Source organism: Microcaecilia unicolor, chromosome 14 (genome assembly GCF_901765095.1).
Source record: "Microcaecilia unicolor chromosome 14, aMicUni1.1, whole genome shotgun sequence".
NCBI lineage: Eukaryota > Metazoa > Chordata > Amphibia > Gymnophiona > Siphonopidae > Microcaecilia > Microcaecilia unicolor.
The window spans coordinates 46,505,362-46,532,688 of record NC_044044.1 but is presented as its reverse complement, the minus strand read 5'-3'; the positions used below and the strand labels follow the sequence as shown (position 1 = coordinate 46,532,688).

General features: G+C 46.4%; 4 protein-coding genes across 9 annotated transcripts in view; 3 read left to right on the top strand and 1 right to left on the bottom strand.

The window, feature by feature from the left end:
• The window catches only part of HDGF (heparin binding growth factor), a 303,843-nt gene that overhangs the window by 169,444 nt on the left and 107,072 nt on the right, over positions 1-27,327 (top strand). The window lies entirely within an intron of this gene.
• Positions 1-27,327, top strand: part of LOC115457592 (interferon-stimulated 20 kDa exonuclease-like 2) — a 100,204-nt gene that overhangs the window by 41,270 nt on the left and 31,607 nt on the right. The gene's annotated exons all lie outside the window — the stretch shown is intronic.
• LOC115457591 (probable 39S ribosomal protein L24, mitochondrial) lies at positions 452-26,553 on the top strand. The gene is made up of 6 exons (XM_030187058.1): positions 452-559; positions 14,499-14,683; positions 17,268-17,363; positions 18,066-18,169; positions 20,301-20,431; positions 26,229-26,553. The coding sequence occupies exons 2-6, from the start codon at positions 14,501-14,503 to the stop codon at positions 26,363-26,365; spliced, it is 651 nt and encodes a 216-aa protein (XP_030042918.1). The 5' UTR covers positions 452-559; positions 14,499-14,500; the 3' UTR covers positions 26,366-26,553.
• The window catches only part of LOC115457588 (protein RRNAD1-like), a 28,500-nt gene continuing 22,658 nt past the window's right edge, over positions 21,486-27,327 (bottom strand). The window contains exon 9 of the mRNA XM_030187049.1: positions 21,486-22,736. Within this exon, the coding sequence (XP_030042909.1) occupies positions 22,712-22,736 (25 nt within the window). The 3' untranslated portion in view covers positions 21,486-22,711. The remainder of the gene's footprint in view (positions 22,737-27,327) is intronic.

Genomic DNA, 27,327 nt, shown 5'->3' with positions numbered 1-27,327 from the left:
ATGGCACAGGTACAAATCAAAGTAGGGTATACACAAAAAGTAGCACATATGAGTTATCTTGTTGGGCAGACTGGATGGACCGTGCAGGTCTTTTTCTGCCGTCATCTACTATGTTACTATACTTGAACTTGATATGGGGGTGGGGGGGTCCTGGTATAATCCATTAAAAATGGAGTCAATTGACAAAAGTCCACATAGTGCACCATGCAATCGTCATCGACATAGATGTGATAATCAAGTGACCTCATGCTGGTCCGTATGCGTGCGTGTATCAGCCCGCGGGCAGAGGGAGCAACTGAGACTGCGCCGAATTATTGAAGGGGCGGGACGTTCTGGAGAACCCCAGTTCCCTCAAGCCCCACACCCCGTGCGGTTCGCAAGTGAAGACAGGAGAGCGCCGCCCACCAGCCCCTCGACGGCGCTCGCGACGAGTCGCGCGGCCGCCGGCGGCTGTCTCGCTCTCCTCTGACGCAACTTCCTGTTTCCGGCAAGGCAGAAGCCAGCAGGAGGAGGACGCTAGATTAAAAGGGACGGGATAGCGACCGGAGAAGAGAGAAAGGTGCGGAGTTGTGGGTGGCTTGACCGGGAGGGAGCGGTACCGGAACGCGCGTTCAGCTCACTTTGCACCAGTCTGGGCAAACAAATACATAGTAACACAGTAGATGACGGCAGAAAAGACCTGCGCGGTCCATCTAGTCTGCACTAGTTCCCCATTTCCTCCAGGCTGGGCACAGCATGCCCTGTACATCTACACAGGGCTTTTTTTTTGAGGGGGTACTCGGGGTACTGAGTACCGGCACCTTTTCCATTATCTGCTAAAATTGACCCCAAGCTTTAATGAAAAGGCTCAGGCTCTACAGACCAACTCTGCCTTGTCATAGATTCTGTGAATGGTTGCAAGGGGTCTGGCTATTGTGGGGTGAGTTCCTCAGTGATTACCCCACCCCTGAAGGGTGGCCTAGCATTTGAATACCGGAACCTTTTTTGCTAGAAAAAACGCACTGCACCTACATGATGTGACACTTTTAGCTATGGGACGCCTTGCCCCATTGATAGGATCCTCAGAAGCTTAGCCGAGATTGGGAGGCGGGGCTAGTGCTGGGCAGACTTCTACGGTCTGTGCCCTGAAAATGGCAGATACAAATCAAGGTAAGGTATGAATATGAGTTTAACTTGTTGGGCAGACTAGATGGGCCGTGCAGGTCTTTTTCTGCCGTCATCTGCTATGTTACTATCTGAACGCTCCTACCACTTGCTGAAAGCTGGCTCTTGTAGGCTTTTGGCAGTGATGGCTGCAGAACTGTTGGTTGTTGATCCACCTTCCTTGTCCTATTTATCCCACACTCGATAGGCCTTTCCTTCCTACTATCATTTCTATAGCGCTACTAAACGTACGCAGCGCTGTACACCAGAACATGAAAGAGAGTCCCTGCTCGACAGAGGAGAGCTTACAATCTAATTAGGACAGACAACAGGACAAATAAGGGAATATTAAAGTTAGGATGATAAAATAAGGCTTCTGACAAGTGAGTAAGGGTTAGGAGTTAAACAGTTGGGGGCCGAACATAAAGAAGAAAGGTGAGGGGGGCCAGGCCGTGCAAGCCCTCAAGTGCTGGTCATGAGAAACAGCAGACCCAAGTGAAAGCTCACATTATTTGATTACTTGTTCCTTGCCCAAGGCTAGTTCCTTGCCCAAGGCTACTTGTTCCTTACCATTAGGGTAGTTTACCTTTTCTCATAAGGGTTCAATCCCCTTTATCATTTTGGTTGCTCTTCTTTGAACCTTTTCTAATTCCGCTGTATCGGTGACCATGGAGCGATAGAGGCATTATATCACCATCCCTTTCCTAATAATTCCTAGCAGACGATTTCAGCATATTTTCTACACAACCACCTAGATTTTTCTTGGGTGCTGACCCCCAAGATGGACCCTAGCATCAGGTCCACCTTGGGGCTCAGCTGAATATTCATGCAGTTTTCATGATAAATTAGTCACCTTATTTTCTAACTCCTCTTACCTATGTTCCATCTTCATAATCAGGAGACTAACAGAAAAAAATAGTCTTATATTTCAACCTACTAGGGTTGGGATAATGAAGTTGTAGATTGTCATGAAGATTGTCTAGGTTGCTGAGGCTGACTCTTCAGCAAACTTTGAGGTCTTTCCACGGTAGCAGAAATGCGGGTGGTTAGCCAGAGGATAAGGTGATATCCGCTATAGCTATATCTGTATAGCGGACTGAATACGGGGAGGGGTATTCCAAGGGCGCATCTGAAGCCCCGTGTGAAGAATCCATCATCACAAGCACCATCTCTGTTGCTTGATAGGTCCAGAAGTCAGCCTACCTGTCATCCGTATCGTTTCCATGGAACTGGGACAAGAAAGCTTCCTTCACTTATTTGTTAATGGAAGAACGTTCCAGCTTTTTCAGCAAAGGCCTGACCCTAGCAAACGATAATCCTTCAATGGAGTATTAATAATTAGCTAAATAGTTGCTTCACACATCATGTTTTCTGCTCTAATAATAAGACTAGACAGACAGGTCTCTAATTAGGAGGTTCTAGGATTTAATGTCTTTAATGTCAGGCAAGCCTCATTTAGACTTGTTGCTTTCCTTATTAACTTGATTATCTATAATCATAGGGACAAGCACCGCCTGTTTGTTAGTCTATTTGACGTCTATGACTCCAGTAACCAACAGAGACAACTCACCTTCTATGACAAATATTCTGCCTTTCTGAGCCAGCTGGGAGTCCATGTGAGGCAACAAAGCCTACCCAGTAACTGAAGATGTCACAAACCAACCCCATCAGCAACCTAGGGTCAAAGTGTGAGTGCAGCAGCTCCTAGTGGTGGCAAACGTCTGTTGGAACCTTCTCTTATCTGTGTTTCTGACAGCAGATAAGGGCCAAAAGGCCCATCCAGTCTGCCCTTCCTCAGTAACCACTAATCCCTCCTTTTCCTAAGGGATCCCACATGTCTGTCCCATGCTGCGCAGTCTTCGTCTCCACTACCTCCACCACCCTTTCCGTGAAGGAGTATTTTCTTGAATTCCTAAGTGTATTTCCTCTCATCATCTTCCGACGCCCTCTCATTCCAGGGTTTTCCTTCAATTGAAAAAGGATCACCCCACCTGTACATTGAGGTATTTAAATGTTTCTACATATCCCCTCTCTCCTGCCTCCCCAGAGACCGCTTACTAGTTTTGTAGCCGCCCTCTAGACCAACTCCATCTTGTGAGAAATATTTCCATCTTTATACTAGAAACACACAAAGGTCCCAGAACCACGGACATCCTAGGGCAGAGATCTTCACTATACTTCAAGTAGGGACCAGTTTGTCAAAAAAGAAGTTCAAACAAATCCATCCCCCTGTACCACATAGCTCAGAGTAAGTTTGAATTGCATGGTGATCTCTCAATCTTGTGAGAATAGTAAGATTTGGGGTAGCACAGAGGGCTACATTTGTGGTCGATGGGGGCCATCACTGGCCCCCATGCCTTGTACTTCACTGTCCTAGAGGGAAATTAATTGTGCCAGGCAGACTTCTACGGTCTGTGCCCTGATCATGGCTGGACAGAACTGGATGGGCTTGAGTGGGGCTTCGATAGCAGCTCCAGTAGTTGGGAAAAAGGCCAATCCTGGGCAGACTTCTACAGTGCCCTGAAAAAAAGTAAAAAAAGTAGGTATCAAACATATAAATGGCAAGTGACCGACTCACCTGCAAATGCGCAGTAGAGACTTCCCTCTCTGTCCCGCCCTCACGTCAAGACGTGATGACCTCAGAGGGTGGAACAGAGAGGGAAATGGAGTCGGACTGTCGGACGCTGCCGCTGGAGCCTGGAAATGAACATCGCGCGCACCAACCTCCACCCTCCCCCCCCCATCCCCGCCGCCGCTCCCGCCCCCCTCCGTATCGGGCCCCCTGCACTGACCTGACAGCGCCTCTCACCTTTGTGTGGAAGCGCTGCAGGCAGCAGCAGAGTGATCTGCTGCTGCCTGCAGCGCTTTCACACGGAGGTGAGAGGCGCTGTCAGGTCAGTGCAGGGGGCCTGGCACGGAGGGGGGAGGGAGCGGCGGCAAGGAGGGTAGCTGGAAATCTCGCCCGTTTTAACGGGCTTAACGGCTAGTATGTAATATATCATATGTTGGGCAGACTGGATGAACTGTACAGGTCTCTCTCTAGCTGCCGTCATCTACTATGTTACTATGGTCATCTACTATGGATGCAATCCCTCCAAATTGATTAGGAGGTGATTTATACAGCATTCTCTGTGTATAGAGCATATTTTACATGTAGAAAATGGCTGATGCTAGGGTCCACCTTGGGGGTCAGCACCCAAGAAAAAGATCTAGGTGTTGTTGTAGACAATACGCTGAAATCTTCTGCCCAGTGTGCGGTGGTGGCCAAAAAAGCAAACAGGATGCTAGGAATTATTAGGAAAGGGATGGTGAATAAAACTGAAATTATTATAGTGCCTCTGTCGCTCCATGGTGCGACTGCACCTTGAGTATTGCGTTCAGTTCTGGTGGTCGTATGTCAAAAAAGATATAGCAGAATTAGAAGAGATTCAAAGAAAAGGGACCAAATTGATAAAGGGGATTGAACTTCTCTCATATGAGAAAAGGTAAAGAGGTTAGGGCTCTTGAGCTTGGAAAGGAGACGGCTGAGGGAGGATATGACTGAGGCCTATGAATCGATTTTTCACTCATTCAAAAAGTACAAAGACTAGGGGACAGTCAATGAAGTTACATGGAAACAATTTTAAAATAAATAGGAGGAAATATTTGTTTAAACTCAATGAACAGTTAAGCTCTGGAACTCTTTGCTGGAGGATGCAGTAACACTGGTTAGCGTATCTCGATTTAAACAAAGTTTTGGACAAGTTCCTGGAGGAAAAGTCCATAGTCTGCTATTGAGACCGACATGGGGAAGCCACTGCTTGCCCTGGGATTGGTAGCATGGGACGTTGCTATTATTTGGGTTTCTGCCAGGTAACCTGGATTGGCACTGTTGGAAACAGGATACTGGGCTAGATGGACCACTTGGTCTGACCCAGTATGGCTGTTCTCACGTTCTTATGTCCCATTAGGTAACTACTTACTCTACGTTTAACGTCACTCACCCTAAGTTTGAAAAAGAAGTACAGAAGTTACATCTACAGTCCAAATCTAAAACAAATCACCAGTAAGGGGCACTCAATAGCCATAGAAACCACAAAAGGGGGGGGGGTGAGTGCTGATGTTTCAGATCTTCAAGTATTTAGCATGCATCCTCCTTCCCCTAACATATAGGCCCTTCTGGCCTAACCAGGCTTCAAAGTTGTAGCTTTGACCCCCTCCTCCCTCTCTTCCCAGCTCCTCCATATATTTGCTGTAATCTCCTTAGCTGTTTTAACTTGGAAATGGCTGTAAACCACTTTGCTGCTGGTTGTGAAAAGAAACCTCTCTTGAGGGCACAGTCAAGGTCTGTTCCTGGCAATGTCCACATTTTTATTCAAGAGAATGGATGCTGCCATAGCAGAAACATCATTCAAGCTAGTTCCCTCCCCCTCTGAAGGTGTGGACCCATTGAAAAAGTATCTGGAGCCTACCATGGCCTTGGTGATAAAGAGGCAAAGAGGCAAAAAGTCTACCAGGATCATGTCCTGTGGTGAACGAGAGATGGGTTGAGTCTAAAGAAGCCTCAAAGCTGATTCCTTAATCACTTTTTTTTAAATACAGTCCCATCTGCCAGCAGGTGACAATGAATGTGTATTCATTGTGGATCCTATTCATAAAGCTATCATATAGTTGTCTGTCCAGGGAATCACCAAAATCACAAAACAGCCAGAGAGCACAGGTTCGCCATATAAGCAGATTATTATAAACATATAACAGAGTTTGACTTAAATCTTTATTTAAACCATAAAAGGCGAACAGGTGGTTACAACAGTCTGGCATGTACAAACCGCAAAAAAAAAAAAAAAAAACTAACCTGTCAACACAAACTAGGATGTAGGAGAAGTTCTTGCTATAATTGTTCTTAAACCTGACATGTAAAGTGCATTGTTTTATGCTTTGAAAACTCAATAAAAAAATTAAAATTCAAAATTCCACTTCCTTTAGTGGGGTGCACAGCTGTACACACAGCTATACACAGGGCCGGTCTTAGGCAGAGGCGACCAAGGCGGCCGCATAGGACCCCGCACTTAGGGGGGCCCCGCGTGGCGCACCGCAACTCTGCCTCACTCCGACCGACCCCCGCTCGGACGACCGCATCATGATCCCGCTTGGCCGCTCCGCTCCCGCCACGTTGCGGCACGGTACCAACCCCCCGCTGAGCCTGCCGTCAGCAGCCTCCTGCCTCCCCGGACCCCGAGAGTTGCACCGACGGCCCCGACAGACAGTTGCAGCGCCAGCGCGACGGCCCCGGCTCCCGACAGAGAGTTGCAGTGACGGCTCACCCCAGCGTTTCACTTGCCCCTGTCCCCACAAGTGGAGAGGGCTAGTAGTGTCAGACTTTACTGTTAATTTTCCCAAAGTTATTGAAAACCTAAAGAATCCCAAGTGGGCAGACTAAAAAATGTCCATCTAAAGGTACTTATCTTGCTAAGCTGGCCAGATCATGTGTATTTAGGAGAATTTGAGTTTCCAAAGCAAATAGCATTGTAGCCTCAAGAAAGAGGGGCATTTCTCTAAGCATGTTCAGCTTAGGAGAGGAAAAGAGCACATATAAAATCCATTTCCAAGGAACCTTTTTAAATTAAAAAATAGGGGAATTTCAAAGTACTGGATCTTTTCTTAGTATTTTTCCTTTATTCTCCTTTGTTATGAGATTTGGAATTACTAATTGTAGTGGACTTGAACTGAATTTCTGGGGAGGGGGGGTTCATGATAGCATTGGGCTTATTATTTCAATCAGTTTTTTTGTACAAGTTGTACAAGTTTAGCTTCATTTGTCTTTATTTGAAATTTCATAAATAAAAAATGTTCTAAAAATGGAATAATCTTATCAATGGGGTGGAGCTAGGGCGGGGCTAGGACGGGACCCCCACTAAATTGGTCTGCACAGGGCCCCGCACTTGCTAAGACCGGCCCTGGCTATACATGTTGATTGGGAGAAGCGTGGGAGGCTGCCCTAGCCGTAGGCCTTGTAGGCTCTGTACAGAAAACTAGGCCGGATTCTAGGCAGGTAATGGGAGGAAGTATCAGTTCTGGACTGATACCCTTCAGAAAATATGTGGTTCTGAAATAACCATATCGTAACATGCAGTAGCTGCAGCAAAGATACCTGCTAGTAAGCATTTCCTTATACCCAAATATAGTCAACACTTTCATGACTGAATAAAGGGTACATCACAGATACCTAATAATTGGTGTTAAGGTATAAGAGGCAGCTGCAGGAGTCAACTTTACTCAGAAAGACAGGGTTCCAGATGGTTAATGACTTGGGAAGCAACAAGTACTTAGAAAATGGGTGGCAGACGGAGCAGAAGCCGGGGCAAGAGCAGGAAACGAAGCAGGAGCAGAAGCAAAAGTCTGGCCAGAAGCAAAAGCAATAGCAGTAGTCAGCTCGTGACTCGCCGCCGACGCCGCCGTCGCAGCAAGAAGCAGGATGGGAGCACAGGGAGGCGAAGAGGCAGGGGCAGAAGCCGGAGCCATCGGTCTACAGGCGGGTCCAGCGGAGTTAAGAGGAGGCGACGAAGGCGCCGCCGCGCTGCTGCATAAGGTACCTAGTTCTCAATCCTCTCAAAATGTAACGGGGGTTCTCCATAGGCAGCAGGGGAATACAGCAACACTCACTCCTCCCCCAATCCCCTGGACTGAAAGGGGGGTGGGGGAGACCGAGGCAAGAGAGCCCTGTTGACATGCCTTGTTCTTGGGGGATTTTTGCTTAAAGCCTCTTTCCTCTCTCATCTCAATTTAACATTTTCTCTTTCCAGCCTCCATTCGCCCCCCCCCCCCCCCCCTAGAATCTGCTAAGAGGTGTCCTGTGCTCCTGATGTCTGGGTCCATCATGTGAACACCAAGAAGCTCCTGCTTGCTGTCAGCACACAACCGAAACCACCATGTGCCCGTGTGAAGTGAATGCGGAAACCCTGATTAAAGACCGATGGTCCCAAATCCCTCGAGTTTTGGTGACCTTGTAACTTTTGTGCTTGTCTTTGTCAAGTTCCTAATTGCGGCAAGTGTGGTTTGAACCCATCAACCAGCTAGGATGAAGGGGGCTGTGTAATGTGAAAATGGGTTTGCATGGTTTTAGCAGCTACATATAGAGGGTATCAGCCACTTCAAAAATTTATCACATGGGTTCTTACAACTTCCACCACCTAAACTTTTTACAAAAAAAAAAACACCTGGGTTTTGTAAAACTACATGTGCAGAACAAGTTCTTTAATGCAAAGCTCTGGGACGAGGCCCCCATCTTCCTTTTTACACTCTGCCTCGCTACCTAAGCACACAACAGACAGGGAAGATGGGCTGGAAGAGATGCATGGCATTGACACACACTTTAGCAGAAGATATCTGATGCAGAGATTGCAAGTTATCCAGTTCAGAGGCATAGCCAGACCTCAAATTTCGGATGGGCCACTGGGCAAACAGGTGGGCACGTAGTCTCCACATTCCCCCCCCCCCCCTTGTGCAAATTCTCATGCCCTTGTTGTTGTTTGGTGGGGATCCCCAAATCCCACCAGCTGCAGAGGTGTGAAAATAGCATGTGAGGAAGGGGGAGGCTAGCCCAATGGCAGTAAGCAGACAGTGCCACCGGCTGAAGCAAGTGGGAAAGGGAGCTGCTCTTGTCTCCGGAGGACCCCTGCAGCTGGTGGGACTTGGGGATCCCTACCAACCAATAACGGGCATGAGAATTTTGGGTGGGCAGTCTCACCTGTGGCTATGCCACTGACCCAGTTCCAGGCTGTAGATTTTGGGCCAGTCCTGGATTTCTGGCCACCCATCCTGTTCCATTATGGGTCTTCTGATTTCAATGGGATGTAAGTTTAAAACCAGGATTGTCCCAAAATCTACAGCCTGTTTCCTGGTCTTTGATATGGACATTAAATACACATGACTGTCACCCTGAGTGAGTTCCCCTAGGAGTAGCCTAGTGGTTAGTGCAGTGGGCTTTGATCCTGGGGAACTGAGTTCAATTCCCAGCTCCTTGTGACTCTGGGCAAGTCACTTAACCCTCCATTGTCCCTTAACCCTCCATTGCCCCCTGGTACAAAATAAGTACTGAATATATGTAAACCACTTTGAAAGTAGTTGCAAAAACCTCAGAAAGGTGGTATATCAAGTTCCCCTTATGGGGACAGGCAGGGAGGGTTTAACAGGGTGGTTTCAGCGGGGCGGGGATCCCATACCTGAATGTTATGTTTTACTGTTGTGATCATGGAAAGGAGTGGGTTGCAACTGCGGGGTGGGAGTAGTGAGGAACAAAACCAGCTGACAGAGGGCAGACCTGTGGAGACAAGAGGCTGGAGATGGGTGAAGGGAACCACACCTCTGGGAGAGGACAGACAGGGAGGTCTAGTCCTTGGTTCAGACTGGCATCTGGGGAAAAGCCTCTGTCTTGAAAGTGATACAGTAGCCCTGAGTTATGACCACACACTAACTTGAACTTGATGGGGTAATCCAAACCCCCCCCCCCCCAAAAAAAATGAGTCAATTGATGACCACACACTAACTTGATGGGGTAATCCACCCCCCCCCCCAAAATGAGTCAATTGACCTTTTTAATGAATGACCATACACTAACTTGAATTTGGAGTAATCCAACCCCACCCCCCCAAAAAAAAAGTCAATTGATGACCACACACTTAACTTGATGGGGGTAATCCACCCCCCCCAAAAAAAAATGAGTCAATTGATGAGCACACACCAACTTGAAGTTGGAGTAATCCACCCCCCCCCCCCCCAAAATGAGTCAATTGACCTTTTAATTAATGACCACACACCAATTTGAACTTGATAGAGTAATCCAACCCTCCCCCCCAAATGAGTCAATTGATGACCACACACCAACTTGAACTTGAAATGGGGGAGGGGGGCTCTCTGATATAATCCATTAAAAATGGAGTCAATTGACCTTTCAATTAATGACCACCACACACCAGGTGCGCCGGGCAGGGAAGAGGGGGCTCTTTGCTGCCCGAGGTCACTAGACTACCATGGCACAGGTACAAATCAAAGTAGGGTATACACAAAAAGCAGGAAATATGAGTTATCTTGTTGGGCAGACTGGATGGACCGTGCAGGTCTTTTTCTGCCGTCATCTACTATGTTACCAATTTGAACTTGATATGGGGGGGGGGGGGGTCTCTGGTATAATCCATTAAAAAATGGAGTCAATTGACAAAAGTCCACATAGTGCACCATGCATGTGATAATCAGGTGACCTCATGCTGGTCCGTATGCGAGTGTGTGTATCAGCCCGCGGGCAGAGGGAGCAACTGAGACTGCGCCGAATTATTGAAGGGGCGGGACGTTTTGGAGAACCCCATTTCCCTCAAGCCCCACCCCCGTGCGGTTCGCAAGTGAAGACAGGAGAGCGGCGCGCCGCCCACCAGCACCTCGACGGCGCTCGCGACGAGTCGCGCGGCCGCCGGCGGCTGTCTCGCTCTCCTCTGACGCAACTTCCTGTTTCCGGCAAGGCAGAAGCCAGCAGGAGGAGGACGCTAGCTTATAAGGGACGGGATAATAGCGACCGGAGAAGAGAGAAAGCTGCGGAGTTGTGGGTGGCTTGACCGGGAGGGAGGTTGAGAGAGCGGTACCGGAACGCGCGTTCAGCTCACTTTGCACCAGTCTGGGCAAACAAATACATAGTAACCTAGTAGATGACGGCAGAAAAAGACCTGCGCGGTCCATCTAGTCTGCCTTGTTTTGCATTTGTCAGCACTAGTTCCCCCATTTCCTCCAGGCTGGACACAGCATGCCCTGTACATCTACACAGGGCTTTTTTTTTGAGGGGGTACTCGGGGGTACTGAGTACCGGCACCTTTTCCATTATCTGCTAAAATTGACCCATAGACCCCCGAGTTTTAATGAAAGAGCTCAGGTTCTACAGACCCACTCTGCCTTGTCATAGATTCTGTGAATGGTTGCAAGGGGCCTGGCTATTGTGGGGTGAGTTCCTCAGTGGTCACCCCACCCCTGAAGGGTGGCCTGGCATTTGAATACCGGAACCTTTTTTGCTAGGAAAAAACGCACTGCATCTACATGACGTGACACTTTTAGCTAGGGGACGCCTTGCCCCATTGATAGGATCCTCAGAAGCTTAGCCGAGATTGGGAGGCGGGGCTGGTGTTTGGGTGGTGGGGCTGGTTCTGGGCAAGACTTCTACGGTCTGTGTCCTGAAAAAGGCAGATACAAATCAAGGTAAGGTATACACATAATGAGTTTATCTTGTTGGGCAGACTGGATGGGCCGTGCAGGTCTTTTTCTGCTGTCATCTGCTATGTTACTATTTGAACGCTCCTACCTCTTGCTGAAAGCTGGCTCTTGTAGGCTTTTGGCAGTGATGGCTGCAGAACTGTTGGTTGTTGATCCAACCTGCCTTGTCATATTTATCCCACACTCGATAGGCCTTTCCTTCCTATTACTATCATTTCTATAGCGCTACTAGACGTACGCAGCGCTGTACACCAGAACATGAAAAGAGAGTCCCTGCTCGACAGAGGAGAGCTTACAATCTAATTAGGACAGACAAACAGGACAAATAAGGGAATATTAAAGTTAGGATGATAAAATAAGGCTTCTGAACAAGTGAGTAAGGGTTAGGAGTTAAAAGCAGCATCAAAAAGGTGGGCTTTTAGCTTAGATTTGAAGATGGCCAGAGATGGAGCTTGACGTACTGGCTCAGGAAGTCTATTCCAGGCATATGGTGCAGCAAGATAAAAGGAACGGAGTCTGGATTTAGCAGTGGAGGAGAAGGGTGCAGATAAGAGAGATTTACCCAGTGAGCGGAGTTCCCGGGGAGGAGTGTAGGGAGAGATGAGAGTGGAGAAGTACTGAGGAGCTGCAGAGTGAAGGCACTTATAGGTCAATAAGAGGAGTTTGAACTGTATGCGGAAACGGATAGGAAGCCAGTGAAGTGACTTGAGAGGGCTAATATGAGCATAACGACCCTGGCGGACTTAAAATCAGAGGTTATTTGTGGATGGATGTTGGCCTGTAACTGATACCCCAACCTAAACATAAATCAGCTGTCCCTATGGGGTTTTCCCGTGATTGTGTTGCAGCCACATTTGGCAGTTGTTGAAAGCTGCTTTGGTGTGAATAAACTAAATGTCTATTTATATGGACTGTACTGACATGTAGGTGCACAGAATCATGTTCTGGGGGATCAGTGGCCAATCAAGGTCACAAGTACCAGGCAAGAGCCCTAAAAGTACAATACATTTTAGGTTGTTTATTTAGAAATAAGCAGTGGATTTTCTCCCATTTTTCCTTTAGGAAGCCATCCAAACCATTTTTAAACCCAGTTAAACTAACTGCTTTTACTACATTCTCTGGCAATGAATTCTAGAGTTTAATTACATGGTGAGTGAAGAAAACTTGTATCCGATTTGTTTTAAATATACTACTTTGTAGCTTCATTGTATGCCCCCTAGTCCTAATACGCTTGGATTTATAACTGGATTCAGTTGGTGTAACTCCTCATGCCCAGTGTTGAGCGCAGATCCCAGCACTATGTGCACCCAACCTGGAATGCCCATTATAGAATAACGTTCAGTGCCATTTTTTCAGCTATTTGCTGAATCCAGCCCATAGGTTATCTCGTAACCACACCATCTCCAAATGACATCACACAATGTGATACCTGCAAGACAGCATTCTCTGGAGTAGTCCCCACACTCTGGAATGCACTCCCTGAAATGCTCCGCTTAACACAAGACTATCTCTACTTCAGGAAGCAAGTGAATTTTGGCTCTTCAACCAGGCCCCTTTAATGGAAGTTACTAACTTGCTAGTCTCTCTCTCTCTCTCACACATACAAGCTGCACATACTATAGCAGGAGATGTTCACCCACTCTTACTTTAGCCAAGATCATGTTTGAGCTCCTTTTTTAACCTCATTTGCTAGTTCCTTATTTTCTTACTCTATCTTATCTATCTAGCTTATTTTCGAAAAAGATTGCCGGCCATCTTCCGACACAAATCGGGAGATGGCCGGCGATCTCCTGAACCTGGCCAAATCGTTATCGAAAGCCGATTTTGGCTGGCGCCAACTGCTTTCCGTTGCGGAGCCGGCCAAACCTCGGCAGGGTACAGAAGGCGGGATAGGGGTGGGGCGGGGGTGTGGTTACAAGATGGCTGGCTGCCCCCGATAATGGAAAAAAGATGGCCGGCTTGGATGAGCATTTCGATGGCTGCACTTGGTCCATTTATTTTTAGGACAAAGTGTCAAAAAAGTGTGCCAGTTGACCAGATGACCACTGGAGGGAATCGGGGATCACCTCCCCTTACTCCCCCAGTGGTCACTAACCCCCTCCCACCCAAAAAAATGCCTGAAATGTCATACCCAGCTCCCTGACAGCAGTATGGAGGGCCCTGGAGCAGTATTTAGTGGGTGCAGTGCACTTCAGGCAGGTGGACCCAGGCCCATCCCCCCCCCCCCCACTTGTGGTGGTAAATGTTGAGCCCTCCAAAACCTCCCAAAACCCACTGTACCCACATGTAAGTGCCCCCTTCACCCCTTAGGGCTATGGTAGTGGTATAGAGTTGTGGGTAGTGGGTTTTGGGGGGCTCAGTACCCAAGGTAAGGGAGGTATGCACCTGGGAGCAATTTGTGCCCTAGGGTGCCCGGTTGGTGTCCTGGCATGTCAGGGGGGCCAGTGCACTACAAATGCTGGCTCTTCCCATGACCAAAAGGCTTCCATTTTGCCGGGTTTGAGATGGCTGGGCCCGGTTTCCATTATGGCCGACAACCGAAGCTGGCCATCTCTAAACCCGGTGATCTCAACATTTGACCTAAATGTTGAGATGTAGCCGGCGCCAACCTTATTATCGAAGGAAAAGATGGCCGGCCATCTTTTTCGATAATACGGTTGGCCCCGCCCACTTATGGCGCCGGCCAGCTATTTATTTGGCTGGCGCTGTTCGATTATGCCCCTCCACATGTTCTGTCTTTATTTACACCTTATGCTGTCTATTAAAATGTTTTATTATATATTGTGTTGACATTGTAAGTAGTATACTATGCCATACTCTAGGTGGTAAATAAATCCTCATGAGTACACACAGATTTACACCTTCTTTGGAGCAGGTATCAATCTGTATGACAGAATCTGAGTGCTATTAAGGATAGTTCTGACAGCTGATTTCAAAAGCACATGGGTGCCAATGATACCTTCATAAACAGGTAGTTTTCTGGACAGTAGTTCTAAGAATCTGAACAAAGAACCTCAGCCTACTTTACACTAGCAAAGGGTGGTTGACCCGTGGGGTTGAGGGATGGAGGATGTTGAAATGATAGAACATCAGTACAGATGGCAATTTATCATTTTCTGTTGCAGTCATGCGTCTTACCATGCTTCTTGCCATGACAGCTAAGCCCAAGCTGCCTCCTGATTATCGTTATGGCATGAACCGGCCCTGGACCACGGCAGCTAAGAAGAGAAATCCACCTGGGATTAAACGCAGAAAAGTGTTTGTGGAGCCCCTAAGCGAGGATGACTGGAAGGTGTTTCGTGGCGATACAGTGAGTGGTGCAGGAATAGCAGGGGCACGTGAGCTACCACGCGTGCCAGAAATCTCATGATCACTGGAAACATTGTAATACTAGTAAAAAAGGCCCGTTTCTGACACAAATGAAATGGGCGCTAGCAAGATTTTCCTTGGAGTGTGTATGTGAGAGTGACTGTGTGTGTGAGAGAGAGAGAGTGAATGTGTGAATGTGTGTGTGTGTGAGAGAGTGAGTCTGGGTGCAGGTGTGTCTGTGAGAGTGTGTGTGTGAGAATGAGAGTGTGTGCAAGTGTGTATGTGAGATACAGTGTGTGCAAGAGAGTGAGTGTGTGTGAGACACAGACTCTTTGTGAGACTGAGTGTATGACACCGAGTGTGTGAGTGACTGTGTGACACATAGTGAATGTGATACAGTGTGAGACATAGAGTGTGTGTGAGTGAGAGATAGAAAGACATTGACTGTGAGAGAGAGAGTGTGCGTGTGACAGAGATACCTCCCCCCTCTCTCTGGTGTCAGCCGTCCCTCTCTCTCTGCTGTCTGAGCGTTACTGTGCAGGACGCTGAGCTCCGGCTGTGCTTCAAGGAACTGACCAATCCTATTTAATAGAATGCACCTCCAACATTCTGAAGCCGAGAAACCTCGTGTGGTTGGTCACTTCTGCTTGTGACGAACCTGGAAGTACGTGACGTCAATTCAGGAGATGGATACAGAGAGCAGGAATGCCTCAGCCATGCAGTCAGCTTCAGAATGTTGGAGGTGCCTTTTATTATATAGGATAGTGAATGACAGTGGATTACAGCTAAAATGGCCTATTCAGACTGCAATATATATGAGCAGACTGAATAGGCTGTTCAGTCTGTGGACAGTGTTTATTTTGCAATAAGCTGTTTTAACTCTCGGCAGTTCCTGGGATATTTGTTCCATTTTAGTCTATTGAGCTCACAAGGAGCAACTAGTGTTGTGATTTGCATGCACTGCCTCCTTGGTATGACTCATGCATATTCATTGTGGATATCCTGAAAACCTGATGGGACTGGGTTGAGAAGCGCTGATCTAGAGGACCCTCAGAAAAAGATCAGAGATCCCAAGGATAGAAATAGTAGTCGCCAGGTGTTATGTAGTATTCTTTGGCATTACACTGTTGATATATTTTACTCTTTTGGTATTTGCATTTCCAAGGATACTGTTTTTTTAAAGACTGCTGCCCCTGCGCCAAAATGCGGATGTGTTGAGTCTGACTAATAAAATTGCTTTTTACCTTTCAGTTGGAATTATATTGTTTTGTTTTGTTAAATTTGCACCCCGCGCTTTCCCACTCATGGCAGGCTCAATGCGGCTTACATGGGGCAATGGAGGGTTAAGTGACTTGCCCAGAGTCACAAGGAGCTGCCTGTGCCTGAAGCGGGATTCGAACTCAGTTCCTCAGTTCCACAGGACCAAAGTCCACCACCCTAACCACTAGGCCACTCCTCCACTGTTGCTACTATTTAAGATTCTACATGGAATGTTGCTATTCCACTAGCAACATTCCATGTAGAAGTCGGCCCTTGCAGATCACCAATGTGGCCGCGCAGGCTTCTGCTTCTGTGAGTCTGACGTCCTGCAGGACGTCAGACTCGCAAAAACAGAAGCCTGCGCAGCCTTCTAGTGGAATAGCAACATTCCATGTAGAATCTCCAATAGTATCTATTTTATTTTTTTACATTTGTATCCCGCGCTTTCCCACTCATGGCAGGCTCAATGCAGCTTACATGGGGCAATGGAGGGTTAAGTGACTTGCCCAGAGTCACAAGGAGCTGCCTGTGCTTGAAGCGGGAATCAAACTCAGTTCCCCAGGACCAGTCCACCACCCTAACCACTAGGCCACTCCTCTTTCCCTACAGTGATTGATTTAGCTAATTAGTGATCTGTAGCGCCTTTCATCTCATCCCTGTTTGTTACCTTCCTGCCTTGTTCCTTCCCTTTTTGTAACTATTTTCTCTTTTTTTTTGTTTTGTTTTGTTGCATTATATTCTAATGCCCATTCTTCAGCTTTAGAATCATAGCAGTGTTTTCGTCTATCTGTAAGTCTTTTGCATCCTTCAGACAAGGTCTAGTAAGCTGCTTCTAGAACACAGCAATTGCATATTTTGCCGATAAGTACATCTGTAACAGGCTGCGTCATTCTCTGTCTCTCTCTCTCTCTTTGAATATACAGGAATAACATGTATAGAATGTTTGTACATTTGGGATGCTCGCCAGGTGCCCTTGGCCTGGATTGGCCGCTGTCATGGACAGGATGCTGGGCTCGATGGACCCTTGGTCTTTTCCCAGTGTGGCATTACTTTTGTAGTTATTGAATATGTTCCTTCTTTCCTGTGATTATTGTATTTCATTCACCTAGCAGCACATTTATAGTTGTAGAACAGTGAGGCCCATGTAAGGCTATTATGTCAAAAAAACCCTAAAAATGTTTCTTCAGGTGATTTGCCCCGATATTGGCTCTGTACAGGTCAAAGTGTTTTATGCCTGCGCAGGGCTGATTGACACAAGCGGTTCCCTCAGCATGGACTTGGCATCACTGATTCTGCAGTGACATTTGACCTCTTGTTTTTTTCAGGTAGAAATCCTGATTGGGAAAGACAAGGGAAAGCAAGGGAAGATTGTCCAGATTATCGAAGCCCGCAACTGGGTCGTTCTGGGAGGCTTAAATACGGTAAGGAGAGCGTGAAGAGGAGCCGGTCACTGCTATTTGCCAAGTATGGGTTCAATTTGTCGGTTCTGCCCCTATGGCTTGAGAAATCAGACCGTTTGTGTAGTTCTCCTGTATAGAAGGGTGTACCTGGGTTGCAGCATATGACTGGGGACACGAAAGGAATACAAAGGCACCCGCATGGCTATCAGAGGGAAACTTTGGCTACTCCTGGTGTTTTGACCTATCCCAGGGCATTGTGGAATTTGTATTTGTGGATTCTTCTGTTGCAGTCTCATAGCTACCAGAACACATCTCAGGCATGCCAAGATGGTCCAACCTTGCTTCAGCGTTTTAGTAAAAGAGTGTCTTTTAAATGAGGAAAACATATTGAGGGGGAGGGGGGGAATAATGGAGGATTTGATCATAGTGGACTGCGGGATTTTCTCTCTGTTGTTTCTGTAGCAGTGGTGGAAAGGGAGACTGCAGCTCATATAGAGAGGGACCAGTCTTCAAATTTTGCCTCCTCCAGCCTCATAAAAACCAGTGGGGGGGGGGGGGGGGGGCAAAGGAAGAGAGATTTCTTTAGGGTCACATTAGTCTGAAAATGTGGTTTCCTTATCTTGCTTTACCTTGTGTCCTTCTGGAGTTCATTTTAGGCTTTTTAATGTTTTTTTGGCGCACGTAAATCTTTTAATGTTAGTGTGAAACTGTCTTTTCATCCAGCACTACCGTTACATCGGTAAAGTAGGGGACTATCGAGGGACGTACATTGCCAGCGAGGCTCCACTGCTTCTAAACCAGATTTCACTGGTTGACCCTGCAGACAGGTACATTTTTGGTTCTTCTGTGTGTAACGGTGCCCAGGGCTTGGGTACTAGGGACACAGCTTGCTGTATGTGACAGACAGTTGCTGCTGTTTCTTAATTGAAAATACAAGAGGGTGTAGCTGAGGCAAGATCACTGCAGGCAAAACTCTGGCGGTGAAATACACAGAGCCGTGATTCTGGAGCAATCCTGAGACATGAATTTTAGTACCTTATGGAAGTCACGTTGGGGCCCTTATACTAAAGGGTATTAGATTCTGGCGTGTCCTGCACGCTAGTCCCAGATTCAACGCAGCAGCATTTAGGGGTTTTTTTTTCATTTTAATTTTTTTGCAGGTCCCATGCTAATCTTTCCATTAGGGCATGGGACCTGCAAAAAATGAATGTGAGAACATTTAGGTTCCTAGTTGGAAGGCACTAAGGGCAGCCATTTTAACTCAACGCTACCCATCTAGTGTGAGCTAATGTGAACGCGCTAGCTGGTAAAGCTTCAGCGCCCGTTCTCCGCCTATGACGTGGAAAAGGAGGATATTACCTCAAAATGCTTTAACCTGTTTTGCCGTAAGCATTTTCTCACATGTCAAACGCTTAACACCCTGTAGCAAAAGGGCCTCTTGGTCTCCCTGCATATCTGTGGTTGCATCTTCTAACTTTGTCTTTTTTGCGAGACAAACCAGATGGGACAGTTTGGACCACTGAGTTTTATATTTTTTTCAAAATGATTGTTATGGGCCTTATTCTATAAAGGTTATTGCTCCTAAATTTACGCTCCTAAACTTTATGCTCCAAAATAGATTGTGCTTGTTAATTTAAGAGCATAAATTTTGGAGCATAACCTTTATAGAATAAGGCCTTATATTGCATAGCTAGTGCTGAATATCAGGTTTCTACATATACATAAAAGAGCCTGAATATCGGCGTTATCCTGTACTTATATGTTTGGTTCAGACATAAATGTTCCTTGTGCTAGTCAAATGTATAATCTGCTATATAGGAGCCAAATATAGATGCCTGTACATACAATCTGTACATATTTCACCCTTCCCACAGTACATATAGCATTATGCATATAATGGAATATACATGTAGGATTAGATTCTGTAAATGGTGGCAAAAATTTACCTGCTAAGCAGTGGCGTAGCTACGTGGGGCCATGGGGCCCTGGACCCCCCTGCCGACGACCCTCTCGACCCCACCCTCCTGCTGTCGCCTACCTTTGCTGGCGGGGGACCCCAACCCCCGCCAGCAAAGGTAGGCAATGGCAGGAGGGGGGGTCAAGAGGGTCGTCAGCAGGGGGGACCCCCGCCAGCAAAGGTAGGCGGGGAGGGACTAAAATGTGCCCCCTCACCTCAGGCTCTGGACCCCCCCTCCCGCTGAAGTCTGGCTGCGCCCCTGCTGCTAAGTGCTATTCCGCTCCAAGCTGGGGGCTGTTATAGACTAGTGCTTGGCGCCGGGATCCCAGCAATTGAACCCTGGTGTAAAAAGCCCCGTTGCCTGAATTAGGCCCAGATCCTCCGAAAACTGTGCACGAAATCTAGAACCACCCGTGCCCCTCCCCCTTTCCGGATCTGCATGGAAATTTACATCTTTTAAAGACGCGTGTGTAAATTCCAATTATAGGCGCTAAAGCTCTTACAATGTTTGGCACGGTGCCAAAAAGGCAGGATTAACCCTAGGCAAACAAGCATGATGGGCCCTCCGTGCCAAACATCTGAGTGCTTTTTGAATATGACCATAATTTTTTTTTTATTATTTAGTTATTTAAAAATGTTTTATTGTACTTGAGCCATCATTCTCAGCTGATTGCATAACTGCATACACAATCTAAAAACAAATAAAACAACAATTCAAAATATTTAACAAATCAAAAGTCCTGAAGCAATTATTAGCATGCCACGCATTACCCCAGCTGTAGGCTAATAGCTCTGAAAGTTGTTGTGTAAATATCTTAAGCACTGTCTGTAATGCAAAAGCATTTTGTGCCCCTCCTTGGCCTCGGGCGGGGGGAGGGGGGGGGGTGGAAACTGAAACTTGGCTGCACATCCCCATTCTAGTGTTCATCTAGCTGTTCAAGTGAATGTCCTGGAAATTTTAAAGCAAACTGAAAGATTGTGGGAATTTCTGTTCAACCCAGGAAGCCCACAGAGGTGGAATGGCGCTACACAGAGGAGGGTGAGAAGGTCAGGGTATCGACACGGACTGGCAGGATAATCCCTAAACCCTTGTTCCAGAGAGTGGATGGCATCATCCCCGAGCAGTGGAAAGGTGATGTGTTGTTTGAGGTTTTAACCAATAAACGCTGATAAAACACCCCCATTGCCCCCAAAAAAGGTTTACTGGAGAACCCCACCAAAACACACACACTTCCCATCTGCCCCTTCTCTTCTCTAAGTGCTCACTCTCTCATTTCTCCACCTCAGTTCTTCTCTTGCTTTTTCCATGCTGACAACCCCTGAGCAAGGGTGAAAGGGTTTAAGAATGAGGTAAAGGGGAAATTTTGTACTTTTCCCTCTGATGGATGGTGGGAGATGGAGAGAGTGAGATTGGGGGACGATTGGCTGATTGTGGAAGAAGGGAGAGTGGTGGAGATGAGCTCTTGGAGGGAGAGGAATATGGGCTCTTAAAGGGAGAGAGAGGGTTGGGGATGGGCTGATGGTGGAGGGAGAGGGAATGGTAACATAGTAGATGACGGCAGAAAAAGACCCGCACGGTCCATCCAGTCTGCCCAACAAGATAAACTCATGTGTATACCTTACCTTGATTTGTACCTGTCCTTTTCAGGGCACAGACCGTATAAGTCTGGCCAGCACTATCCCCTCCTCCCAACCACCAGCCCTGCCTCCCACCACCGGCTCTGGCACAGACCGTATAAGTCTGCCCAGCACTATTCCCCGCCTCCCAACCACCAGTCCCGCCTCCCACCACCGGCTCTGGCACAGACCGTATAAGTCTGCCCACCACTATCTTTGCCTCCCCACCACCAACCCCCCCTTCCCCCCTCCGGCTCCACCACCCAATTTCGGCTAAGCTTCTGAGGATCCCTTCCTTCTGAACAGGATTCTTTGTTTATCCCACGCACGTTTGAATTCCGTTACCGTTTTCATGTCCACCACCTCCCGTGGGAGGGCATTCCAAGCATCCACCACCCTCTCCGTGAAAAAATACTTCCTGACATTTTTCTTGAATCTGCCCCCCTTCAATCTCATTTCATGTCCTCTCGTTCTACTGCCTTCCCATCTCCGGAAAAGGTTCGTTTGCAGATTAATACCTTTCAAATATTTGACTGTTCCTCCTTTCCTCCAGGGTATACATGTTCGGTAGTAGTAGTAGTGGTCATAGGCTGATGGTGGAGGAACTGGCAGGGGAGTGTGGGGGGAAATAGAAAGAAAAGAAACTAGTGTGTTTCAGAGTATTTATTTATGATATTTGTATCCCACGTTATCCAGAGCAGGTTCAGTGTGGCTCACATTAAACTGACAAGTTCAGATTACATTACATTAAATATACATTCAAAGTTCATGATAGTACAGTGCAATTAATGAGAATAATATAGTAGACTTAACAATTATACTTGCGTTTATTGGAAGCCAGTGTAACTTTAACAATCAAGGGGTCACGTTGGAGTGTCCGTAGTGACATTTTTAATCTTGCATAAATGGCATTAAAGTAGTCAAATTTAGATTGAGTTACAGATCTAAAAATTGAGCTTGGAAAGTATGGTCTCAGTATTTTTAGTTTCCATAGTGAATTGAAGGTAACGGATACTATTTTAAGTATCTGAGGTTGAAACGATTATCAATTATTACACCTAGAATTTTTATGGTGGTTTCTAAAGGGTAGATTATGTTATCAGTGACAAAACGATTTGTACTGGATGGTGAGGATTTGTTAGTATTAGAAATTTAGGTTTTTTTTTTCTCTGTTTAGTTTCAGTTTGAAATTATTGGCCCAGATCTAATCCAGATTTGATTTTTGTTGTAATTTCTGTGATAAATATAGTGGTCTATGTATGTAGACACCTACATACATACCAGCAAGTGATGGTCCACCTGCGTGCTGCGGTAGGAAGGTCTGTGATGCTCCTTACTTAGCCCCGAAGACCCACAGATAACCGGCCGCCTCCTCCCCCTAAATAATACGCTCCAGTTTCTCCTAGTATAACAGTGAGCTAGATCTGTAGAAGCTGAAGCAGCCACTTTGTGTCGAGGTTATTTTTGTAATTGCAGTGTGCATTGCCCAATAATTTACAACAGATTTAGGTATAAAATAACAGGAACATAATTATTGGAAAAACAAAGTAATCCCAGTCAGTGGAAGCCAAAAGGGTCATCTCGCGAAGGACCTCCCTCTAATTTCTCTTGGGTGGCATTCAGCTGTAAGCAAGCCTACAGCGGAAGACGGACTATTATTTACAGCTCCATCAGCATACACAGCACCGGTCAGTCTCAGAGCTGTAGTTATTCAAAAAATGCAGTCAGCGTCTACGGTGGTGTACTGAGCGAAGCCATTGTCACTTTAATTAGGGGAACAGGTGACCAGGGAACATCATCTCCGACAATTATCTGTTGACCTAGACACAAATATAGAGAAACATGTTATGGACATAGTTAGGTTGTAGATGCATGCTCTGAGACTTGCCCTGCTTCAGTTTCTGCCCCTCTGTCGTTATCTTTACTCCACACATCTCACTTCATTGGCTGCAGTGGTGGTGTTGAGCTGCTATTCTCACTTTCCTGTAGGTCCCCTCCCATCTGCTTCTCCAGGTAGTGGTTATTTATTGACTCCCTGATGTCCCTTTCTTGCCAATTTCGACTCCTGGCTTTCCTTCTTTCTCAGGAACTTTAATATTCACGACCACGCTGACCCTTATGCCTGTAAGTTTCTTGCTTTAACATCCTCATTCAATCTTTAGCTGTGCTCCACTCGCTCATTTCTCCATCCCAGTTCTTCTCTCTCTGATCATCGTCTGATGTTTCATATTTAATCCCCCTCAATCTCATCCAAGTCTGTCAATGAGTTGTCTCTTCCTATAATACAATTTTTTCATCTGTTCTGGACATTCTCTCTCCTCCCTTGCCCTGTTCTGTAAGGCATACAAAACCCCAGCCTTGGCTAACCTCCAGGGTATGCTACCTACATTCCTGTGTTTAGCCTTTGGCTAAAAACTTGTGTCCTTGCTGACTTCTTCCATTTCAAATCCTTGCTGACCTTCCAGTCTGCTCTGACACTTGTTAAACTCTTGCATCCAAGCCTCTCCATCTCTTTGCCACATTGAACTCCCTCCTCAAAATGCCTCCCACCTCCATTCCTCCCTTCACTTTCTACTATGGCCGAGAACTTCCATGACAAGCTTCACAAAGTTAATTGAGTTCTCCACCGCGTCACCTCCATCTCCCCTTCCCCCACTTCATTCCCCCAGTCTTCCTTCAACCCCCTGCCACCTTCTTCTAAAATCACAGAACAGGAAACTGTACATCTTCTATCCTCCAAACTCACTACCTGTTCCTCTGATCTCATTCCCATCCATATACTCAGCACTGTCTCTCTTACTATCATCCCTTCTATCCGTCTTATCTTCAATCTTTCACTTTCCTCTGCAATTGTTCCTGATGCCTTCAAACGTGCTGTAGTTACACCACTCCTTAAAGGGCCTTCATTGGACTGTACCTGCCCTTCCAACTATTGCTCCGTCTCCCTCCTCCCTTTCTTTATCCAAGCTACTTAAACATGCCGTTCACTGCCACTGTCTTGATTTTCTTTCATCTCAAGCTAATTCTTGATCCACTACAATCCAGCTTTCGCCCTCTACATTCTACAGAAACAACCCTTGTGAAGGTCTCCAGTGACATGTGCCTGGCCAGATGCAAAGGCTTCTATTCTGTCTTCATCCTTCCTGATCTCTCTTCTGCTTTTGACTGTTGATCACCACCTACTCTTTGATACGCTGGCCTCACTTGGAGTTTGAGGCTCTGTTCTGTCTTGGTTTTCCTGTTATTTTATTTATTTATTTGCTGCATTTGTACTCCACATTATCCTACATATTTGCAGGCTCAATGTGGCTTACATTGTATTGCAAAAGATATAATTATGAACATAGTAAGAGGTTTGTTCTAATTTAACATCTCTATATATAAAAGGCACTACCAACGTTCTAAATGAAGCCTCCAGCTGGAAGTGTGAAGGGGGAGAGATATCCGGTTTCCCCATGAGTGTCTGCCCCGCCCTCGCTCTCTCTGTAACACAAACAGTGAAGGAAAACACAGCAAAGCACGAAATCAAATCGCTCTCTCTGTAACAGTGAAGGAATCAGAGGGGGGAGAGGGCAGAAGCCCTCACTATCTCTGTAACACAAACACCGCACAGCAGGAAACTTAACACTGAAGGACTCCACTCCGAGGGGGGAGGGGACAGAGAGCACAGGGGAAGGGGGTAGAGGGCAGGGACACACACACTCCCACATGCACACAGAAGAAAACCTTGCTAGCCCCCGTTTCATTTGCATCAGAAACGGGGCTTTTTTGCTAGTATTATTATACAACAATTGAGGAAGATATGTCTGTAGAATGATTTACAAACTCATACTAAGAAGCAGTAAAATATAATGATCAGAAATGATAATATGATTAAAATAATCAATTCAGAGGTATCAGTAAGTGGTTGGTTTAGATATAATTACGTTGTTAACGAGATTTCTTATTGTACTCATCGCACTTTTAGTGTATGCTCTGGTAGATCTTCCTCCACTGCTATCCTGTTGTCAGTCAGTGTACCTCAGGGCTGTGTCTTGGGAATTATTTTCTTGTCTCTCTGTAATTCCCTTACTGCTCTGATCTTATCCCATGGTTTTCGGTATCATCTTTATGCTAATTTCACCAGAAATCCAGGCCCATGGCTTACCCTGATTCTCTGACATTGCTGCCTGAATGTCCCACCACCTTTCGAAACTAAGCATGACTCAAGTCTGAACTTATCATTTGCCCCCCTAACCCTACCTCTCTTCTTCCCTCATTCACTATTTTGGTGGATAACACTCTACTCCAGCCTGTCTCCTTAGCTTGTAATCTTGGAGTCATCTTTGACTTCTCTATCGACACTTGACAGAGCTTACAATCTATTCATTAAAGACAAACCAGACAATTAAGAGATTATGGAGTTTCATTTATTATGAATATTAAAACAGGTGAATACAAGGTTAAGGGTTAAAAGTAGCCTCAAAAAGGTGGGCCTTTAGCCTAGACTAGTGTCAGAGATGGAACATAATGTATTGACTCAGGAAGTCTATTCTAGGTGCCGTAAGATGGAAGGCATGGCACCTGGAATTGGCAGTGGAGGATAAGGCTACGGATACCGCCTTGGTATGCAAATCTCTCTCGTGCATATTCATTTCCGCAATGAATATGCACGAAAGATTTGCATACAGATCTCTTTCATGAATATTCATTGTGAATATCTTGAAAACCTGACTGGCTGGGGGGGTCTCTAGGACCAGGTTTGGGAACCACTGACTGACCTGAGGGATGGAGTGTAGGGAGAGATGCCGAGGAGCTGCAGAATGAATGCACATGTAAATCGGAGAGAGGAATTTGAATTCTGTATGGGAAGACAGGGAGCCATTGAAGTGACTTGAAGAGAGGGGTTATGGGAGTGTAGTGACACTGGTGGAAGATAAATCATGCAGCAGAATTTTGAACAGATTGAAGGGGAAAGATGGTTTAGTTGGAGACCTGTGAGAAGCAATTTGTAGTGATCTAAGCGTGAGGTGATAAGAGTATGGATAAGGGTTTTGGCAGTGTGCTCAGAAAGGAAGGGGCAAATAACAGGTTTTAGCAAACTGTTGGATACAGGCAGAGAAAGAATGCTTCGTATGTGTTTGTGTACAGTGCTGTGTACATTTTTTAGCAGTTAAAAAAAAAAGGCCCTGTGCTCTAGTTTACAAGTTCTCTCTTTCAAATTGATTCCTTGACTTCATACCCAGGTAACACATTTCTATGTCCTAAACTGCAGATCTGAACAAAAATGATCCATAATCTAATTACTTGTAAACATTCCCCCCCTCCTAAAGATGGACCAAAAGACACATCGGTGGATGACACCATAGAGAAGACCTACAAGCCATCCTTGAAAACCTTTGAAGAGGAAATTATGGAGAAGATGGGAATAGTGGAAACCCGCAGACCCAAGAAGTCATTTTGGTACTGAATGGAGTGGGCGTGTTTCTGCAGCTTGGGGATCAAGTATTTCCACGAGTATTAAGCAGGTACCCTTCTGGCTGTAGCTCGGGACTGTCAGGGCACCAGCTGCCTGTGGTTTTGTAAATATAGATAGGACTTCTTAATCGTTAAAAGAGCACCTCTGTAACTTAAATAAATTACTTTTTTATGGCCTACGCATTTCCTTCTGCTTTCTTTGGGTTTACGTTCAATTGGGATCTAGCCACTAGGTTACCCAGGAAATTTTCCTTTGTAATAAACACCTCGCGCTCCCTCCTAGCCAGGAGCCACACAGATGAAAGACAAATCTAGTATCCAGGTGCCCACATTTTATACACATAAAAATGTTTAGAACAGTGCTTCTGAACCCAGTCCTCGGGGCTTACCCAGCCAGTCAGGTTTTAAGGATATCCACAAGATGAGCAAGGAGGCCATGAATGCAAATCTGTTGTGGATCCCCTGAAAACCGGACTGGGTTAATTTAGAATAATAGCCATCAGGCTAAGTGCTTGCAAGGGTGTGTACACAGAGATGGGACACAGGCAGGGCTCCCACTTGTCTGCATAATTTACAGAACACTGGCATTTACACACATCCCTGCTATGAGCATGTCGATACCAGGTTACACCAGCATTCTGTATTAACCAAACATAGGCGCTTACCATGCGGCCCTGGGGCACCTAGAATCAGGGGTGTGCTGGTAAATTTTTAACAATGGGCTCTCTCTCCGGGCATAGCCGGCCCTGAAATTTGGGGGGAGGGGGGAATATATGTCTCTCTCTCCCCACCCTTGTGCGGGCACGCTAGGCATACCTTTGCCGAGCCCCACCAGCCAATAAATGGACTGCCACCATTCTCTGCTGCTTGTTTCTTGCTCTGAGCAGCATGATGGAACCTTCTTGCGCTTGCATGAAAAGTCCCAGCCTGATGCTCAGAGTCAGAAACGAGGAG